The sequence below is a fragment of the Salmo salar genome, chromosome 23 (genome assembly GCF_965601325.2).
Source record: "Salmo salar chromosome 23, fSalSal1, whole genome shotgun sequence".
Lineage (NCBI taxonomy): Eukaryota > Metazoa > Chordata > Actinopteri > Salmoniformes > Salmonidae > Salmo > Salmo salar.
Window position 1 is genome coordinate 43,490,665 of NC_138313.1, and position 20,555 is coordinate 43,511,219.

General features: G+C 42.6%; 1 protein-coding gene across 2 annotated transcripts in view; it reads right to left on the reverse strand.

Moving 5' to 3' along the window:
• LOC106584644 (microtubule-associated protein 1B-like) overlaps positions 1–20,555 on the reverse strand; it is an 83,938-nt gene that overhangs the window by 21,330 nt on the left and 42,053 nt on the right. The window contains exons 1-2 of one of the 2 annotated variants that reach the window (XM_014170130.3): positions 19,293–19,517; positions 180–262 (exon numbers count right to left, since the gene is read on the reverse strand). Coding sequence is in view for 1 of the 2 variants with exons in the window: in XM_014170127.3 (XP_014025602.3) it covers positions 180–262 (83 nt within the window). In the remaining variant the exon portion in view is untranslated. Of the gene's footprint in view, positions 1–179; positions 263–19,292; positions 19,518–20,555 lie in introns of those variants that run through there. The other variant, XM_014170127.3, reaches the window with a different exon arrangement.

A 20,555-nucleotide genomic window follows, 5' to 3' on the forward strand; every position in this document is an offset into this window, starting at 1 on the left:
TTAAATCACAGTGAGAGAAAATTGTTTTCTTTCGGGATGTGTTTATTTTTTTTAATGTATGAGATTCTAAATCATCATGACAATTAATGTAAAAACAAAATGTATGTAATGATTGATAGGTCTAAATATAGCACAAGACTAGATTTTCCTAAATGTATTTTAAAATCTTGTAAACGCACCTCTAAAGCAACCGTATCCTCGGATGGGTTGACCAACACCACAGTCTCTAGGACATCACTCTTGTGGTGGAGAGTCCGTTGTCCTACAGGGGCGAGAACATCGAACAACATGAGGAGAGAGGACGTGTTTTGTCAATATGGTTCATGTACTTGCTTTAAAAAGGGTTCCTTTCAAATCCTTCTAGACATAAGCAACATTGGCACAGGTCAACAACTTAAGAGGCTACTGAGAATCTTGGCAGAGTCTGAGCAGTCTGCCCCAAAGACATCCTGCTGGAGAGCATCCAGTCTTTGAGTCTGGGAGATTTAGTACTGCATGGTGCCTGTACAGTATGTGGGCCAGACGCTTATAGAGACAGTGCGTCAAGGCAAGAACAAAAGTTGGAGAAGGAAATAGGTCACCAAATGTCTACTGGCTGTGGCTTGAAATCAGAGTTTCTTAGAACAGAACAAAGTTGAGAACAGCTATTGGTATTGTCATGCAAGGGAATTGAGAATTGGACAACACCTAAGCTAGAATTGCATGGCTTTATAACATATCAACATTGCCAAACATTCTGAAATATTCGGCCAATCACCATCACAAGGGCTGCGAGCATATGGTTTTCAGGTTATTGGTAAATATCACAGACACTTAGGTATGAAGTCACTGACATAAAGAGAGAGAGAGGGCAAATACGATAAACCATATGAGGCTACTCAGTACATATGATGTTGAACGTCCCTGTCAGCATTTCTACTCATTAAAGTTCAAAAGTGTGACGATAAGCATTTCATTGCCTTTTGTTTAAGGACCAATGCAGACTCTGATAGGTATTCCTATACATCCCCTGAGTTTTCCCGTGCTGCGGCCATTTTGGTATCTGCACTGTCATCCGTTTGCTGTGAAAGACCTCTGCAGAGAGTCGGCTTCATGTCGCCGGGCAACCTGCAAGGTAGTGATTACTGGATTATCGACTGAGGTGAGTCAGGGTAAAAGATTAAGGCCTGGATTCAAGCCGTACAGCGGAAGATCCGAGTTAAAATGTAAAAGGAATTTTCCGATTGAGCCGACCTATGCAGCGTTTACCGTGTATGCAGTCTCCGCGACCGTAGGAACGTTGCCTATAATTGTCAATTATGCAATAAATCGGATGTTCAAATCGTTATTTGTCACATGCGCCGAATACAACAGGTGTAGACTTTACAGTGAAATGCTGAATACAACAGGTGTAGACTTTACAGTGAAATGCTGAATACAACAGGTGTAGACTTTACAGTGAAATGCTTACTTACCAGCCCTTAACCAAGCCCTTAACCAGTACTACGGATTGAACAGATCCCTATATTAAGGGATAAAAAGGCTGGCCTAGGTGATGAGAAGGACAACCTGATACTTTGGATTCAAAATCAGAATGGATACTTTGGATTCAAAATCAGGATGGATACTTTTGATTCAAAATCAGAATGGATACTTTTGATTCAAAATCAGAATGGATACTTTTGATTCAAAATCAGAATGGATACTTTGGATCCTTTCCAAAATATAAAGTTTGCATTTGAATAGCTACCCCCGCACGTCACAGGTATTATGCATATTAATGTAAACAAATGAATAAAAATAGACGTGTAAATTAAGTGATCGTCATGGCAATGCTGTGATTGGTTGGAGTCAGTCAGTTGACCCAGAAGGAACAGAATCATTGGCTGATACAAAACCAAGTGAAACTTCTTCTGAATGGTGGAGGTGATAATGATGAAGCAAGCTTTGTTACTCTTAAATGCTGGCTATATCATTACACCACTGATGAATAGACAGTCTTATTAGTAGTAGCAGAGGATACAATTACTACTGAAAGCTAATAGAACTTGGAAAGTGGAAACCGACCAGCACAGGCATAAAAGGAAAAAAAGGAAAATGAACATTTCTGGATGTCGTGGTAACAATTCAGAGACATTTCGGAACAAAAGCACTCCGACCACAGGACACGGCTCACTTGGTTACCGTTGCCATGGAAAAGGACCAAATCTCTCATCATTACCCTGACTTGGCCTCTTGTGGTTTTTTTTCTTCAGTGAGACGCAAAGCAGCATTAGTCTGTAAGAGAGGAAAGGAGACTGGACCTGGGGCTTCAGGTGACCTGGCCACTGCTACAGAACTGCCCGAGTGCTGCTATTAGCTGCAGAAAGCAGCAAACTGTTAGTCTGGTCCCTGATCTGTTTGTTCTGTCATGCCAATTCCCGTAAAAAGCTGGTTAGACAACGTAAACAGATCTGGGACCAGGCACACCGAGAGGGACAGCTACTGTAAGTTGTACTGCCATAGGCCAACTATAGATGCGCAGTGAGCTACCAAGAGAGAACCCTTGTTCATCAGAGCCTACTGGAAGAGCAGCCTAGCCGTCCTCGGACTGCGGGGGATAAAATGATCACCACATGATTCTACACCACTTTGTTTTGATATCTTCCAGAAGCAATGAGGGAGTACAGAATATGAGCGACATAATACAATAGGGACGTTGGGGGATATTCAAAACATGGGCCTAGTAGTAGAATACGTGAGCAAAAGACATATGATATCAGACCTAGAGAGATGACGATCAGAAGCGCGTCCCTTCACCCTGCTAATGTGCTCAATCAGGTCAAACAGAGGAGATTTCATCAGCTGCTTGTCCCTGAAGGATGACCCCCCCCCTCTCTGACACTGCAGACTGGTACAGTGTGATACTCGATGAACAAAGAGTCTGTGTCAGTCAGGGGCTGGTCAGTCTGACAGTGACGAGAGAAGCAACAACAACAGCAGTAGAAGTCATTAGGCTGGTCCCAGATCTGTTTATGCTGTATATCTCCCTATGATCATTATCTCCTAGGATCATTGTTATGCATCACCATGACAGCAGGAGCTTTACAGCACAAACAGATCTGGGACCAGCCTAATAACTCCCTGATGTTGTTAAGACTAAAGAGTAAGGTAATGAGCATCCCTACTGGCTGTAAATGGGTATCCCATTCCAGTTCAGAGCTGTGGTATCATGTGCACATCCCTTACCTGTTACCAACTCTAAATGCTCAAGTTAAGGTAATATATATGTGTGGCCCTGTGTCTCACCAACTCTAAAATGGGTATGGGGAATTGAAGCATATCAGAACTTGTATCTAATGGCTCAATATTGCTTTGTAAAGGGTTAAAGTGGAACTAGAATTTGTGGTAATCTCTGAGAAACTAGCTCATGCTAATGAACCAAGAAGCTCAATTCCACCCCCACATTTTCTGAAGTAAATCCGCCCCAAAGACATGCCTGCAAATCCACACTCAGATTTATAACAGGAAAACTCCAGCAATCCTATCCTCACTGAAATGAGTTTGCAGCAAGTAGCTTTAAGAGAAAAGTTAGTAACGACGTTCTAGAATAGTCTATACTGCGCAGTAGGTAGACAGGTGAATAATACCCTACGTTAGAGACTTAAGGCTTGATTCAATCCGCAGCAATCTGTGTTGTAGCAAAAATAGACCCAGTTATACAGTTGAAGTCGGAAGTTTACATACACTTAGGTTGGAGTCATTAAAACTCGTTTTTCAACCACTCCACACATTTCTTGTTAACAAACTATAGTTTTGGCAAATTCCAGTGGGTCAGAAGTTTACATACACTAAGTTGACTGTGCCTTTAAACAGCTTGGAAAATTCCACAAAATGATGCCAATTAGCCTATCAGAAGCTTCTAAAGCCATGACATTATTTTGTGGAATTTTTCAAGCTGTTTAAAGGCACAGTCAACTTAGTGTATGTAAACTTCTGACCCACTGGAAGTGTGATACAGTGAAATAATCTGTCTGTAAACAATTGTTGGAAAAACTACTTGTGTCATGCACAAAGTAGATGTCCTAACCGACTTATAGTTTGTTAACATGAAATATGTGTGGTTGAAAAACGAGATTTAATGACTCCAACCTAAGTGTATGTAAACTTTCAACTTCAACTGTATAAACATATAAATACATACATACACACATATACATACACCACAGTTCAAAAGTTTGGGCTCACTTAGAAGTGTCCTTGTTTTTGAAAGAAACCACATTTTTTGTCCATTAAAATAACATCATATTGATCAGAAATGCAGTGTAGACATTGTTAATGTTGTAAATGACTATTGTAGCTAAGACAGGGAATTTTTACTACGATTACAAGTCTGGAATTGTGAAAAACTGAGTTTAAATGTATTTGGCTAAGGTGTATGTGAACTTCTGACTTAAACGGGTGTATGTATGTATGTATGTATGTATGTATGTATGTATGTATGTATGTATGTATGTATGTATGTATGTATATACATATATTTGCAAAAACATATATGGGGGATTGGAAGTGATGCAGACAATTACATTGATGGAAGCCACAATCTATCTGCAATATTAAAGCTGATCTACCCCCTAAACAACCCCAAACAAGTAATGGAGAGTATAAACGTAGATTACACTCAATTATTAATGTAGGTTTGTCCATCTGAGTCCACCATGATTAAGTCATAATTAGTAATATAAACACGTAAAACTAAATCACGAGTACACGTCAGACAGCTGTGTTTCCCAGCTTTGCCATTTTGTTTAAACAGTCCATTTGAAGAGCAGGATGTTCAGCCAAGTTTCCCTCCTCTATTCATCACACTGGCTTTTCCTTTAACTCGCATCCCAGAAACAGCGAAAGCATCCCACTTCAAGGTAACTGACATCCAGCCAAAAGGCATGTCGAAAACTCCAATCTTAAAAAAGAGGCTAAAGGCTGAACAAATGCATTTGGTGGTTGAGTTTCCTGCTCAATATCCTCAGACTGCTCTAATTTCAGCAAAGGATTTTCTATCACCTCTCACTTCTGCATCATTTCCTGACATGTACTAAAAAAAGTATTCAGCAGCTGTTAACATCTGAAAGCAGCCTCCATCACACATTCAGCAATAGGCTTGTTTCCCCAAGATCAAAGAAGATGACAGAGGGACATTACCATAGAATTAGCTTGTGTCCTCACTTCTCTGTACAAGGGTGGTACTAACTTCTTGACGATACACATAATAAAATCCCATATGAACTCTCCCACACAATCCACAAAGACCCGAACCACCCAGACACCCACATTCAGAAGAACTTGAATGAGAAGCCAGTGAAACAAGAGCAGATACTGACAAATCTCAATGTCTTGAGGTAAACGACTAAAGCAACACTGTTGACGTTGGATCACGTCCGGCTTGGTCAGCCGTTGACTTAAGAACCTCAGTCAGGAGGAACCTCCAGACTCGACTTGACTCTCCATACAGCACTCCAACACCCTGAGGACAGAATGTTGTTTATCCAGACAGAACTCACTGTTACTCTCCTCGGTCCTCCTTTACCTCAGCTGACCTGCATGATATAAATACCTGCATCTGAACTCTGGAAATGAGAGCACTCTGTTTAAAAAGCAGCTCAACCACGGCTCAGATGCTGCACTGCTCCACATAGCCTGCTCCACATAGCCTGCTCCACATTTAGCAATAATCAGGGACTGAGAGGATGTTGAAGGAATTTAAAAAAGAAGGCATCTAAAACTGTCTTGCTTTTGGTCTTCAGAGGCAGCATCTAACTCTGTCTCACTGTAGCCAGCTATACCAGCTGGAGTTGAGCTAGAACTGAGACGATGTTGAATCAATGTTAGATGCTTGGCATCCGTCGTGCTTCTTATACTGATAAAACATGTTGCAGAGAGTTATCAGAATGTGAGGTACGGAGTAGGACACAGTTGATTTAGGGTCAGTTTAGCATTTTTTCGATTACTAGATACCGGTTAGATAGGTACCTGCAGATCCCCAGAACTACATAATGGTTAGATACAGTTGAAGTCGGAAGTTTACATACACTTAGGTTGGAGTGATTAAAACTCGTTTTTCAACCATTCCACACATTTCTTGTTAAACTATAGTTTTGGCAAGTCAGTTAGGACATCTACTTTGTGCATGACACAAGTAATTTTTCCAACAATTGTTTACAGACAGATTATTTCACTTATAATTGACTGTATCACAATTCCAGTAGGTCAGAAGTTTACATACACTAAGTTGACTGTGCCATTAAGCAGCTTGGAAAATTCCAGAAATGATGTCATGGCTTTAGAAGCTTCTGATAGGCTAATTGACATCACTTGAGTCAATTGGATGTGTACCTGTGGATGTATTTCAAGGTCTACCTTCAAACTCAGTGCCTTTTTGATTGACATCATGGGGAAATCAAAAGAAATCAGCAAAGACCTCAGAAAAAGAATTGTAGACCTCCACAAGTCTGGTTCATCCTTGGGAGCAATTTCCAAACACCTGAAGGTACCACGTTCATCTGTACAAACAATAATACGCAAGTATAAACACCATGGGACCACGCAGCTGTCATACTGCTCAGGAGAGGAGACGCGTTCTGTCTCCTAGAGATGAACGTACATTGGTGTGAAAAGTGCAAGTCAATCCCAGAACAACAGCAAAGGACCTTGTGAAGATGCTGGTGGAAACAGGTACAAAATTATCTATATCCACAGTAAAACGAGTCCTATATCGACATAACCTGAAAGGCCGCTCAGCAAGGAAGAAGCCACTGCTCCAAAACCGCCATAAAAAAGCCAGACTATGGTTTCCAACTCCACATGGGGACAAAGATCGTACTTTTTGGAGAAATGTCATCTAGTCTGATGAAACAAAAATAGAACTGTTTGGCCATGATGATCATTGTTATGTCTAGAGGAAAAAGAGTGAGGCTTGCAAGCCGAAGAACACCATCCCAACCGTGAAGCACGGGGGTGGCAGCATCATGTTGTGAGGGTCCTTTGCTGCAGGAGGGACTGGTGCTCTTCACAAAATAGATGGCATCATGAGGGAGGAAAATAATGTGGATATATTGAAGCAACATCAAGACATCAGTCAGGAAGTTAAAGCTTGGTCACAAATGGGTCTTCCAAATGGACAATGACCCCAAGCATACTTCCAAAGTTGTGGCAAAATGGCTTAAGGACAACAAAGTCAAGGTATTGGAGTGGCCATCACAAAGCCCTGACCTCAATCTTATAGAAAATTTGTGGGCAGAACTGAAAAAGTATGTGCGAGCAAGGAGGCCTACAAACCTGACTCCGTTACACCAGATCTGTCAGGAGAAATGGGCCAAAATGCACCCAACTTATTGAGGGAAGCTTGTGAAAGGCTACCTGAAACGTTTGACCCAAGTTAAACAATTTAAAGGCAATGCTACCGAATACTAATTGAGTGTATGTAAACTTCTGACCCACTGGGAATGTGATGAAAGAAATAAAAGCTGAAATAAATCATTCTCTCTACTATTATTCTGACATTTCACATTCTTAAAATAAAGTGGTGATCCTAACTGACCTAAGACAGGGAATTTTTACTAGGATTAAATGTCAGGAATTGTGAAAAACTGAGTTTAAATGTATTTGGCCAAGGTGTATGCTAACTTCCGACTTCAACTGTATTTACCGGCAGACAACTTTTATCAAGGGCGTTAGATACAGATACAGTCTCATGTAGTAGCCTGTGTTTTGGCTAAGATCCTCTATCGAAACACACAAAATATACAAACCGGCATAAATCTGGTACCTGATAGAGATCTGATGCATTCTCCTCATAAACCTGCATATAAATAAACTCTCTGGTACCCTTTTCACACTACCGTGCCAATTATAGCTGGGCTTGGGCTTGGTTCGGCTCAGTAGTGTGAGTAAGCTATGGATGAGAGACTGATTGGCTTGCTAAGACACCTTCAAAAGTACACAACAAGTATGGGGCCATCATGGCAGCCCTATGACGCTAAGCGTTTAGATAAAGCTCTGAGGGCTTCGTCTGACAACGGTGACCTGATGATGTCATCTCCTGTTTACTGCAGTCACTCTTAACTCATTGAGACAAGGTGACAAGGTGGGCTTTTTTTACGCAACACCAGCACCCAACAGGTCAATAGGGGAAAAGTAAGAAGGCCATTTTTGACCTGATGCCTGCCGGGTCATTTTGTCGAAAGACGCCCAATCACAGTAAACAAAAATAAAGTAAAGAGGCACATCAAAACAAGGTTAGCGCCACTAATCTAATTTTGCTAATGTGACTTAATTCTCTTCTGAGGACAAAGGGCCATTATCTTTACTATAACTTATTAGAAAAAGAAGTGAACTGGAAAATTAAAAGGAGTCGGCGAGACCAGGCAATAGCCAAATGATCATTACGCAACCTTCACAGAACACCAAGTATTACATTTCAAGTGAAAGTCCACTTTCATGTAGGCTTCCTTATCAGATGCTGAACCACTGATGTATAATATCTGCACAAAGCTAACATGGCTCTAGAGGGAGGCCATTTTACCTGCATATACACCTAAACATCTGTGCGGCCTGGAATTTCTATTTAGCAACACCAGTGTGCCTAGAAAAAATTTAAGGATTCTAGCTTTTCTTACCTCAAATATTTGTAATTGTGTATTTTTTTTACAAATTTACACCCACACTTGCTCCTTGTAAAAAATATCAGCGTAGATCCCTGCCTAAATGGCCACCTCAAATGTCTCTATACATCCTTTATGGGCTTATTCAGTGGAAAGACCATATAGACAGACCATATTTTTTTATTTGACCTTTATTTAGGGAGTCACATTGAGATTAAACATCTCTTTTACAAAACAGCCCTGTATATATTAAAATAAAAAACAACCCTGTATATATTACAAAAAACATTTAATAACAGCAATCACATTGAACTACATAGAGGTCCACAATCAATATAAATATATTGCACAAAGCTGACCCATATATTTACTCAACATGATTGAGAAATATGTGAGTTCCACACAACACATCTCTATATTACATATAAATGTTACTGTAGGTAATGTTGCACTCTCCTCAACTTCACTTTAGCACCTTTGGCTTTTAACTTTCGGGACATCTTGTCCTAAAAATAAATAAGATATATTTTTGCATCTGTTACGGATTTATTTCCAAACCCTCAGACAATATGTGTGTCTCTTTTCTCCTATGACCTTGCTAAGGCACCTGTGACAGAGTCTATCAGGGACTGAGAGTAAGGCGCAGACAGCCACCCACTGTTTCTCCTAAACAAGCCCGATCCTAACACCAGCCAACCATTTATTGGGTGTCGATTGGCTCACCAACTTGCACCTTAAAACCGAACGGGAAGTGTATGTCCTAGTTCCTGGCCGTAATCCTAGTCCTGTGATTTGGCAGTGCTGGATGTTTGTGCTGCTAAGCCAGTGAAACCCTCTCTATGTTAATCACAGCTGGGCTTTCGAGTTCCAAGCTGTCCCAATCTGTCCCAATCTCAGACCCTCAACTGGATTCTGGGCGTGGCCATTGAGTCCAGGAGTGTGTTCATGAAGGCACACAAATGGACTAACGAAAATGTGTTTTTCTAATGCACGAGCGTTGCAAAATCTATGTACACATACAGTACCAGTCAAAGTTTTGGGCCCACCTACTCATTTCAAGGGGTTTTATTTATTTTTACTATTTTCATTCCAGGTGAAGCTGGTTGAGAGAATACCAACAGTGTGCAAAGCTGTCATCAAGGCAAAGGGTGGCTACTTTGAAGAATCTCAAATGGAAAATATATTTTGATTTGTTTAACACTTTTTTGCTTACTACATGATTTCATATTTCATTTAACTAGGCAAGTCAGTTAAGAACAAATTCTTATTTTCATGACAGCCTAGGAACAGTGGATTAATTGCCTTGTTCAGGGGCAGAACGACAGATTTTTACCTTGTCAGCGCACGGATTCGATCTTGCAACCTTTTGTTGACTAGTCCAACGCTCTAACCACTAGGCTACTGCTGCCCCATATGTGTTATTTCATAGTTTTGATGTCTTCACTATTATTCTACAATGTAGAAAATAGTAAAAATAAAGAAAAACCCTTGAATGACTAGGTATGTCCAAACTTTTGACTGGTACTGCACATGTTATTCAATCATTTCATCCAAACTTCTCACGCCGATCAACGAGCGTCTGCATAGCCAGGCGCTAAAATAGAACTTGGTTATATTTTTGACACTTGACACACTGCAAGTCCCGCCTCTCCCATCTCCTCATTGGTTTTCACGAGCTTACACCCACATAGGTGATTGAAAGACGAACTGAGGTCCACACTCCAGGCCAGTTGGTGGTGGTAATGCACCTTAAAGTTGGTTGCCAACCGCCATATTAAGTCCAAAGAAGAAGAAGACTGAAGGAGGAGAGATTACTAGAAACTAACTAGGTTTCCCCTTTTATCTGTGGATTAATTGTCGGAGTAGAGAACACACAAATTCTACAAAAATCCTGAAAAAAATGACCTTGTGCATTATTTCAGGTAAAATAATAACCCAATGTTTATATCCCAGGACAAATTAAATGTCCATGAATGTTTCATGTGTTTCGACCTGTCCTCAAATTAATATAGTTGGTTCAGAGTTCATTTTGATATTTCAACCGCTGTGTCCTGAATACGTCTGGTGTGGATGGACAAAAATCTAAATGCGCGCGATGGCGCACGCACACGCATGCCCGGTTTAGTCGGCATGCAAGGCTCCATACCTTAATGCTCGGATCAGACCCAATAAACTCCAGGAAGCTAACAGTTGGATATATAGGCTGGGCTGGCATCATACTGCTCTCACATGCATGGCCAATCTTCTCTGACCAGTGAGGAAGGATGTGCTATAATAATATACAACAAAAGGAAAGGATCAAACTAAGTGTATTTACCTTCATCAGTATCAAGACAGAGAGACAAGGACAAATAGAGGACACAGCAGTGATGGTCAAATAACAGACTATGAAACCGAGAGAGAGTATAAGGATGGAGAGATAGAGGAACATAGGCAGTAGAGTGAAGAGATGCATAACTAGACAGACAGACAGACAGACAGACAGACAGACAGACAGACAGACTGTGCCAACCACACTGTGCCAACCATGACATCACTACTGCCATCAAGGACAGCAACCACACGAGCCACTGCCTGTTCACCCCGCTATCATCCAGAAGGCGAGGTCAGTACAGGTGCATCAAAGCTGGAACCGAGAGACTGAAAAACAGCTTCTATCTCAAGGCCATCAGACTGTTAAACAGCCATCACTAACATTGAGTGGCTGCTGCCAACATACTGACTCAACTCTAGCCACTTTAATAATAAAAAATTGGATGTAATAAATGTATCACTAGTCACTTTAAACAATGCCACTTTATATAATGTTTACATACCCTACATTACTTATCTCATATGTATATACTGTACTCTATACCATCTACTGCATCTTGCCATCTTGATGTAATGTATCACTAGTCACTTTAAACAATGCCACTTTATATAATGTTTACATACCCTACATTACTCATTTCATATGTATATACTGTACTCTATACCATCTACTGCATCTTGCCTATGCCGTTCGGCCATCGCTCATCCATATATTTATATATACATATTCTGATTCATTCCTTTACACTTGTGTGTATAAGGTAGTTGTTGTGAAACAAGGTAGTTGTTGGGGAATTTTTTGATTACTTGTTAGATATTACTGCACGGTCGGAACTAGAAGCACAAGCATTTCGCTACACTCGCATTAACATCTGCTAACCATGTGTATGTGACCAATACAATTTGATTTGACACAGGGGGCCTATAGAGGCCCTGTGTGGGTCAAAGGTCATAGCCACACTTCCAATAAATATCTCACCTCCAACTCTCCTGATCAAACCATCTCTTTCACTCCCGTTTTACTATATTTCATACAAAATCATGTCTTTATTTTCCCCTTATTCCATTCTATCTCTATGTAGGCTACTAAGGAGCTTGATTGACTATTACATAAGAAGCTGCGAGGGCAGATAGAACAGTAATTTAAAACAAAATTAATCCATAGATCCTTGTTTTGACTTCTCTTATTAAATAATTCAGATTTAGGGAAGTCAATTGCATGAGGCCGCAGGATGCAAACGATAACAAGTTGGTAATGAATACTAATTGCATCCACAATCCGCATCCACAATGTTGTGCTTGTGTAACCACAGCTAATCTACAGCCCACACAGCCGGTAACATATTGGAGTACTCTCTCTGGGTATTGGATTTCTTTCACTGGATGACAAAAAACAGAAGCTTGTCATCCCTTGTCAAATATTCTTGTTATGCTGAACATCGCAATAGGCCAGAGGTGTCAGGTTTCAGGTCACCAATGAGTTGATGCACAGTGACATGTCATCCATCTTCATGACAACCCAAGACAGGGTCACGGGGTCAAATGGACAACCAGGAGACAGGTATTATGAAAAATAACTGTCATAGTGACCTTCAACACAATGACAAGTGACACCATCGCTCGAGGTGAGAAAACCCAGAGAGAGCGAGAAAGAGAAAGAACATTCTCCATTCTTTCCCATCTCACAAATCTTATTTCGGGACACTGAGTCCTTCCAAATCCTTCAGAGTTCAGGAAAGCTGACAGAGATAGCAACTCCCCTAAAGAAAAGTTACTCAGAAAACTAATTTGGTGTAAAATTGGTGTGGCTATCAAGTTAACCACTGCTTGCCTGGAGGCCTTTCAGTCACTCTTCATGGAGAGGAAGTGGGCCAGGGAATTTACTCTTAGTTTAGGGTGGATTTCAGAACTGCTAGTAGGAAGTTTGGGGTTACGGGTTGGTTTCAACCAGTTTATTTTAAAACAACAAACGCCATAGATATGAATGTTGAGCGCTAAGACATATGTAAAATATGTAGGCAGGATTCTTTTTGGACAACAGATTTCCGTATTCACGTGGTGGTTATGATGGTTACGTGCTCCAAACTCTCAGCCCACAATTATGTTTTGTCTCTCACTGGATTTGGATTTGGATTTTGTCTCTCGTTGCAGTGTGGGAATTTATGTTAAAGCTTGAGGCATGTTTTTTTATTCCTTTAAAAGCTAACACAATACACAAATAAAATCAAGAATAGCTGCAAAACATATCATGAGAACGATGCCAAGCCAGCATGGTGACAAACCTAGTAATCTAGTTTCCTCAGGGAGAATTCCACTATGGAACTCTACATAAAAAAAGAGGCAGAGCTGTAGCCTACATGAAATTGAGCTTCCCAAAAGGACCGTTTTTGCGTGCACGGCTGGTTTGAGGCCAAGCGCCTTAGAGCCTAGGTGTCAGGCAAATTGGATGCCTGGTGCACCAGGTGCAGTCAGCAGATCTGGGATCAGGAGGGAGATGGTGCAAGACAACCAGTGGGAATAGAGCTCTTCAGTAGAGGATTAATGTGTACTGCTATACTGCACAGCTTAAGGGGAACGGTCTCAGCCCAATATGCTTGCTTTCAGCAATAATGCCTCAGTGATGTGACTGCCGTCTGCTCTCCCCCTCTCCCTAGACTATCTTTCTATCCTTCTACCAAGAGACAGACCATATAGAGTGAATGATGGTGTGTGTCTGTGTGAAAGATAGAGATACTGTAGTAGAGAGAGAAATTTGTCCTGTCCTACCTACCCACTGCATTTCAAAGGGAGAGTTTACTCACTGCAGAGAGAGAGAGAGAGTGAACGCCCACACAGTCCCTCAGCACCACAGTAGCCTTAGAAAGCTGGCACTCTCTGTACCCCAACACAGCAGGCAGGGAGACTGCTCACTTTAATTAATTGTTTTATTTTTATTGAACCTGTATTTAATTAGGCAAGTCAGTTAAGAACAAATTCTTATTTACAATGACGGCCTACAACGGCCAAACCCTAACCCGGGTGACGCTGGGCCAATTGTGCACCACCCTATGGGACTCCCAAGGTTGTGATACAGCCTGGAATCGAACCAGGGTCTGTAGTGAAGCCTCTAGCACTGAGATGCAGTGCCTTAGACCGCTGCACCACTCGGGAGCCCCAAAACTACTACACCCTCTGAGACAGACGCCTGTTCTTTCTACTGGTGTCATTTCAGAGCCTGACAGTTCTAGTATCTTCCTTTCCTTGTCTCCTTTCCTCAAGGATCTGAATGTGATTGAGAGGTGTTCACAATAAGATGGAGATATATCCGGTGCTTCTACATATCGGTGCTCATGAAGGAAAGAAGGACAGAAAAGACAAGTTGTAGAGGTACAGGAGGTGTTCCAGCCGTTGTAGATGTACAGTGGGTGTTCCAGCCGTTGTAGGTACAGTGGGTGTTCCAGCCGTTGTAGAGGTACAGTGGGTGTTCCAGCCGTTGTAGAGGTACAGTGGGTGTTCCAGCCGTTGTAGATGTACAGTGGGTGTTCCAGCCGTTGTAGATGTACAGTGGGTGTTCCAGCCGTTGTAGAGGTACAGTGGGTGTTCCAGCCGTTGTAGAGGTACAGTGGGTGTTCCAGCCGTTGTAGATGTACAGTGGGTGTTCCAGCTGTTGTAGAGGTACAGTGGGTGTTCCAGCCGTTGTCGTGGTACAGTGGGTGTTCCAGCCGTTGTCGTGGTACAGTGGGTGTTCCAGCCGTTGTAGATGTACAGTGGGTGTTCCAGCCGTTGTAGAGGTACAGTGGGTGTTCCAGCCGTTGTCGTGGTACAGTGGGTGTTCCAGCCGTTGTCGTGGTACAGTGGGTGTTCCAGCCGTTGTAGAGGTACAGGAGGTGTTCCAGCCGTTGTAGATGTACAGTGGGTGTTCCAGCCGTTGTAGAGGTACAAGAGGTGTTCCAGCCGTTGTAGGTACAGTGGGTGTTCCAGCCGTTGTCGTGGTACAGGAGGTGTTCCAGCCGTTGTCGTGGTAAAATGGTGAGCGGCGGTCAGACAGACTTCACTGTTAAGTGGAACCATGTGATCTGGTTTGGAACTATAATGAGAGCCTAGTCATTTTCCATCCTTCTAGGGCTCAAAAGCAACCAGTGACCCAAATTGTTTACGGTCCACATAGAGTCTGACTGGGATGGAAGTGAAACGGTCCACATAGAGTCTGACTGGGATGGAAGTGAAACGGTCCACATAGAGTCTGACTGGGATGGAAGTGAAACGGTCCACACAGAGTCTGACTGGGATGGAAGTGAAACGGTCCACATAGAGTCTGACTGGGATGGAAGTGAAACGGTCCACATAGAGTCTGACTGGGATGGAAGTGAAACGGTCCACACAGAGTCTGACTGGGATGGAAGTGAAACGGTCCACATAGAGTCTGACTGGGATGGAAGTGAAACGGTTCACACAGAGTCTGACTGGGATGGAAGTGAAACGGTCCACATAGAGTCTGACTGGGATGGAAGTGAAACGGTTCAATCTGATTTGAGAGCTACTATTACTGCATTTACATACTAGTCCCTCAGTACTAGAAGAGTCTTGTAATCTACTTCAGAATATTGCAGTAGAGTAGTTCTTCATTGGTCTAATAGCTGATCAACTTAATCACATACTCTGATGAGGAAACTCAATGCTGAGGCATGCTTGAGGGTAAATCTTAGCCTGGGTAAACCAGACTGAATGCTGAGTGAAACAATGGTGGCAGAGCATTCCGTCTGGTTAAACCAAGCTAGGCTAGCTAGACTAAATCCCAGCCTCAGGTAAAGCACATTGACCCATCTTTGAAACCATGCAGTGTCGTTGTGGCAAATTATACATGTTTAATGACAACGGGGTGTGTGTGTGTGTGTGTGTGTGTGTGTGTGTGTGTGTGTGTGTGTGTGTGTGTGTGTGTGTGTGTGTGTGTGTGTGTGTGTGTGTGTGTGTGTGTGTGTGTGTGTGTGTGTGTGTGTGTGTGTGAGAGAGAGAGAGTCTGTGTGTGGATGATTACCTGTAGTTATTCATAGATTGCACTTCACTTCAACAAATTAGGTTATCTAAATTAAGTCTCAGGCCAGTGATTACATAAGTTCCCGAATATATTTCCCCAGACATGCAACTGTCGGCCAGGTCATGAACCAGCACTCCTAATTTCAGAGTGAGAGTGGCTCATTGTTTCAAACCCAATCCCAAATCCTGACAGATTAGGAAGCTACTCAACAGGGTGCTTACTAAGACTCCATTGATTTGAAACCATTCAGAAAGTAGTTGTAGCAAAATGTAGACGTATAATGACAACGGTAATCGCAAATTTCCCTCAATTAGAAATGGACTTAAAGTGGATAAAGTAGGATCACCTGATTGTGCCTGCTAAATGACTTGGCAGACCACTACTGTTTATCAAGCTTTTGTCTGTTGATGTGGAATGTCCAGATTGTTATGGATATGGTTATTAAATCCCTCGGTTTCCTAGAAAGCTGGGGATCACAACTGAATGAATGGGACCGTAATTAAAAGGGCAACACACTCTATAATCTACAGATGGCACCACACTCCATAATTAAAAAGGGCAACATACTTCCGTAGTGTCTAAACGTTACCCATCAGGACAGCGCCCAGACTTAAGGCATGTTTCATTGAAGAATCCCAATGACCGAAGGGTCGTAGACTTCGGCTCAGAATGTCGGCTTGTCTCGAGGAAAAATGCTGTGTTCACAAAGAGCAGAAAAAGAAACCTTGCCGAAGACCAAAACTAACAAAAACGTCACAAAAATGGCGTCATAATATATAGGATGGGAAGCATGCGAACGCCTTTAGCCTGACCTGGGACGGCAGGTAGCCTGGTAGTTAGAGCGTTGGGCCAGTAACTGTAAAGGTTGCTGTATCGAATCCCCGAGCTGACAAGGTAAAAATCTGTTGTTCTGAGTAAGGCAGTTAACCCACTGTTCCCTGGGTGCTGAAGACATGGATGTTGATTATGGCAGCCCCCCCCCCCCCCCCACCTCTCTCATTCAGAGGGGTTGGGTTAAATGCAGAAGACACATTTCAGTTGAATACATTCAGTTGTACAACTGACTAAGCTCTACGAAGGTCAGAGAAACAAAAGATTACGACTGATATAGCTAGCTTGTAGAGAACAACCAAACAGGTTTATCTAATGACTAGTGTCTCTAGCCCACAGACACATTTAGCTCACTGTCAATCTAGTGCACTTTCACAGACACATTTAGCTCACTGTCAATCTAGTGCACTTTCACAGACACATTTAGCTCACTGTCAATCTAGTGCACTTTCACAGACACATTTAGCTCACTGTCAGTCTAGTGCACTTTCACAGACACATTTAGCTCACTGTCAATCTCGTGCACTTTCACAGACACATTTAGCTCACTGTCAATCTAGTGCACTTTCACAGACACATTTAGCTCACTGTCAATCTAGTGCACTTTCACAGACACATTTAGCTCACTGTCAATCTAGTGCACTTTCACAGACACATTTAGCTCACTGTCAATCTAGTGCACTTTCACAGACACAGTTAGCTCACTGTCAATCTAGTGCACTTTCACAGACACATTTAGCTCACTGTCAATCTAGTGCACTTTCACAGACACATTTAGCTCACTCTCAGTCTCGTGCACTTTCACTTGACCCTGGTGGGTGAGTGAGAGCTGCAATATGTTCAGTGTGTGTGTATGTTGGGATTCAAAACATAACCCCAGAATGCATGCCTGTGAGCCTGATCCTTTTATTTAATATATATATATATATATATATTCTTTTTTTTAAGAAACGTCTCCACTTTACAGTCATACTAATGGCTAAATCGTTAATTTACATAAACCTTCATTATATTGCAGTACAAGCATTAATGCGGCATCTTTTCAATTCAGGCTTGAGTAACATCATTTGAATCCTCCATCTCATCCCTGCTGTCGATCAGTATTTCCATTCATCATCCCCTCAAGTCATACAGACACACACGCACACACGCGCACACACACACACACACACACACACACACACACACACACACACACACACACACACACACACACACATGTCATACATGCTGCGTCTGAGTCATAGGGACCATTGCTGAGTCACTGGAGAGGCCTGGGATATTCCCAATGCACCCAGCACTAGTATCCATAGGTAACAACATTGCTCCTGAGTCTCAAACGAAAAGGGTGCTGATCGCATTGATTCAAAAGCAGGAAAATAATTATCTCCCACCATCTCTTTACAGCATGATATTTGTTTCATTCATAACATAATGCAGAAGGTAACGTTGAACAAAGAACCACATTCAACAGAGTGAACGGTCGGTTAACCAATATTCAGTCCCTGCGGTGATTTAGAGAAATATCTGACATTAACAAATATGACTAATTCATCTAGTTTACGATGAATGTCCCCGGGATATCTTTAGCAAATCCAAACATTCTGCCCGTGCACATTCTGAGGAACGTGCACGAGCATGAAGACTTCATTATAGTCTATTTTGCAGGATATCGGGGCGTTTGCGCGTCCTTGTGAGATTCTAAATTGTCCTCGATTGAACCGAGAGAGGCAAGCTAGGTCATACACGCAACAAGGTCGAGCTCCACAGTTCAATAAACGTACGTTATCCAATCAAGCGGAAGGAATCGAACTATAGCTCATGACGCCCAGGGGATACAAAACAGCAATCTACTGCGCCAATGTATTTAATCGTATTCATATCTCAGTCTATTCAATATTAAATTCTAATGAATACTAAGGCTACATTCGTCAACCTGATACAGTTCAATATTAAAACGTATTATACCACATGCGTGCGTCCAAGCTTCACCTTACAGACCCTTAATCCAGTTACGTTGGATAAAGGGAAGGAGTGGTTGAAATCCGTCACCTGAACGTACAGTAGCCTGTACTGCTGTCCCATATGTCAAGGTAGGTTTAAATGAGTCTGATGATTTAATGACTTAAGACTGTCTTTGGCAAGTTTTCAACAAATTACTGTCACGGTAAATATTATATTGAAATCATATGAATTAAATGTGTAGTCAAACTGTAAATGGAAATAGCATACGGATGGTTAACTCGGAGGTGTCGTTTAAAAATGCGTTCATAAAGTTCCTGATGAAATACATTGAAATGAAATGCGGTCATCTGAGGATAGATAACGGGAGAGGAGACAGTCACCACCCTACGAGTCTATCCGTACCGTACACGTCGGCAAGCAGTCTACCAGTGATCAATTAAATGAAAACTAACTAAATCACAGAAAAGTCAAAACCTATAGGCTAGGGTAATCATTCCGTATATTTTCTGTTAAACCGTTTAGCCAAGATAACTTGTTATAGACATACATACCGTTACCGATGCAGAGCACTGAGGTATGATAAAACGATGCAGAGCCACTTTACCGGAGAGTCGTGTGTCTAGAAACTGGAGAGCATTGTTGGTGGTCTGCGGGCGGAGGAGGAGGAGGAGAAGGAGAAGGAGAAGGGGGAGGGAAGAGAGGGAGGGAGGGACTGGAGAGAAGATTGGCAGATTTGGATACGAATGCAGACCTGTGGCCAAGCGGGACGGGATGCGGCAACGTCGTCAGGCAGCCAGCCGCCTATGGTTCAGGCCAGGGAGGGGCGCTATGCGACTCACATTGCACCAGCGGTAACTCACCGCCTGAACTCAAGACTAAACGAACATTCTGGCGAATCTGACAATGGAAATGTTTTAACAGTAACCAGACAGGTTTCTTAACATAACAGCTCATCATTTGGAAGAAATCTGATACAAATAGAAGTATGATGACGCAGATAATAATATTGCCTTTGGGGTGAATAGGTTCATATGGAGAAGAAGCATGCAGCAAATAGGCTATCTTGCCCAGCAAGGCATGAAAACAACAATCTAATGACATAGCAAATCCAAACAGGGTAACAATGTGCGCGCGTGTGCATGCATGTTTTATTTCAGATAGGAGACTACATCAGGCAGCTGTTTGGTGCAATGGGACTGGTACTGCATCTATTCACACACACACAAGCCTCTTTCTCGCTCCCTTTACAAACATCACAGCTATTTACTGCCTTTCTAACACTCCCAGCCAGCTGGTAATGCTGGCGCTGCTTAGATTCTTTAAATAGCAAATAAGGAGGTTAGTGTTCTCATTCTCTCCACTTCTCTCTCTCTCCCTCCTCTCACCACCCCTCTCCCTCCTCTCCCCACCCCTGTCTCTCTCTCCCTCCTCTCACCACCCCTGTCTCTCTCTCCCTCCTCTCACCACCCCTCTCCCTCCTCTCCCCACCCCTGTCTCTCCCTCCTCTCACCACCCCTGTCTCTCTCTCCCTCCTCTCACCATCCCTGTCTCTCTCTCCCTCCTCTCACCACCCCTCTCTCTCCTCTCCCCACCCCTGTCTCTCACTCCCTCCTCTCCCCACCTCTTTCTCTCTCCCTCTCCTCTCCCCACCTCTCTCTCTCCTCTCCCCACCCTCTCTCCCCACCTCTCTCTTTCTCCCTCCTCTCTAACCTCTCTCTCGTCTCCTCTCCCACCTCTCTCTCCCTCCTCTCCCCACCTCTTTCTCTCTCTCCCTCCTCTCCCCATTTATCTCTAACTTTCTCCCTCCTCTCCCC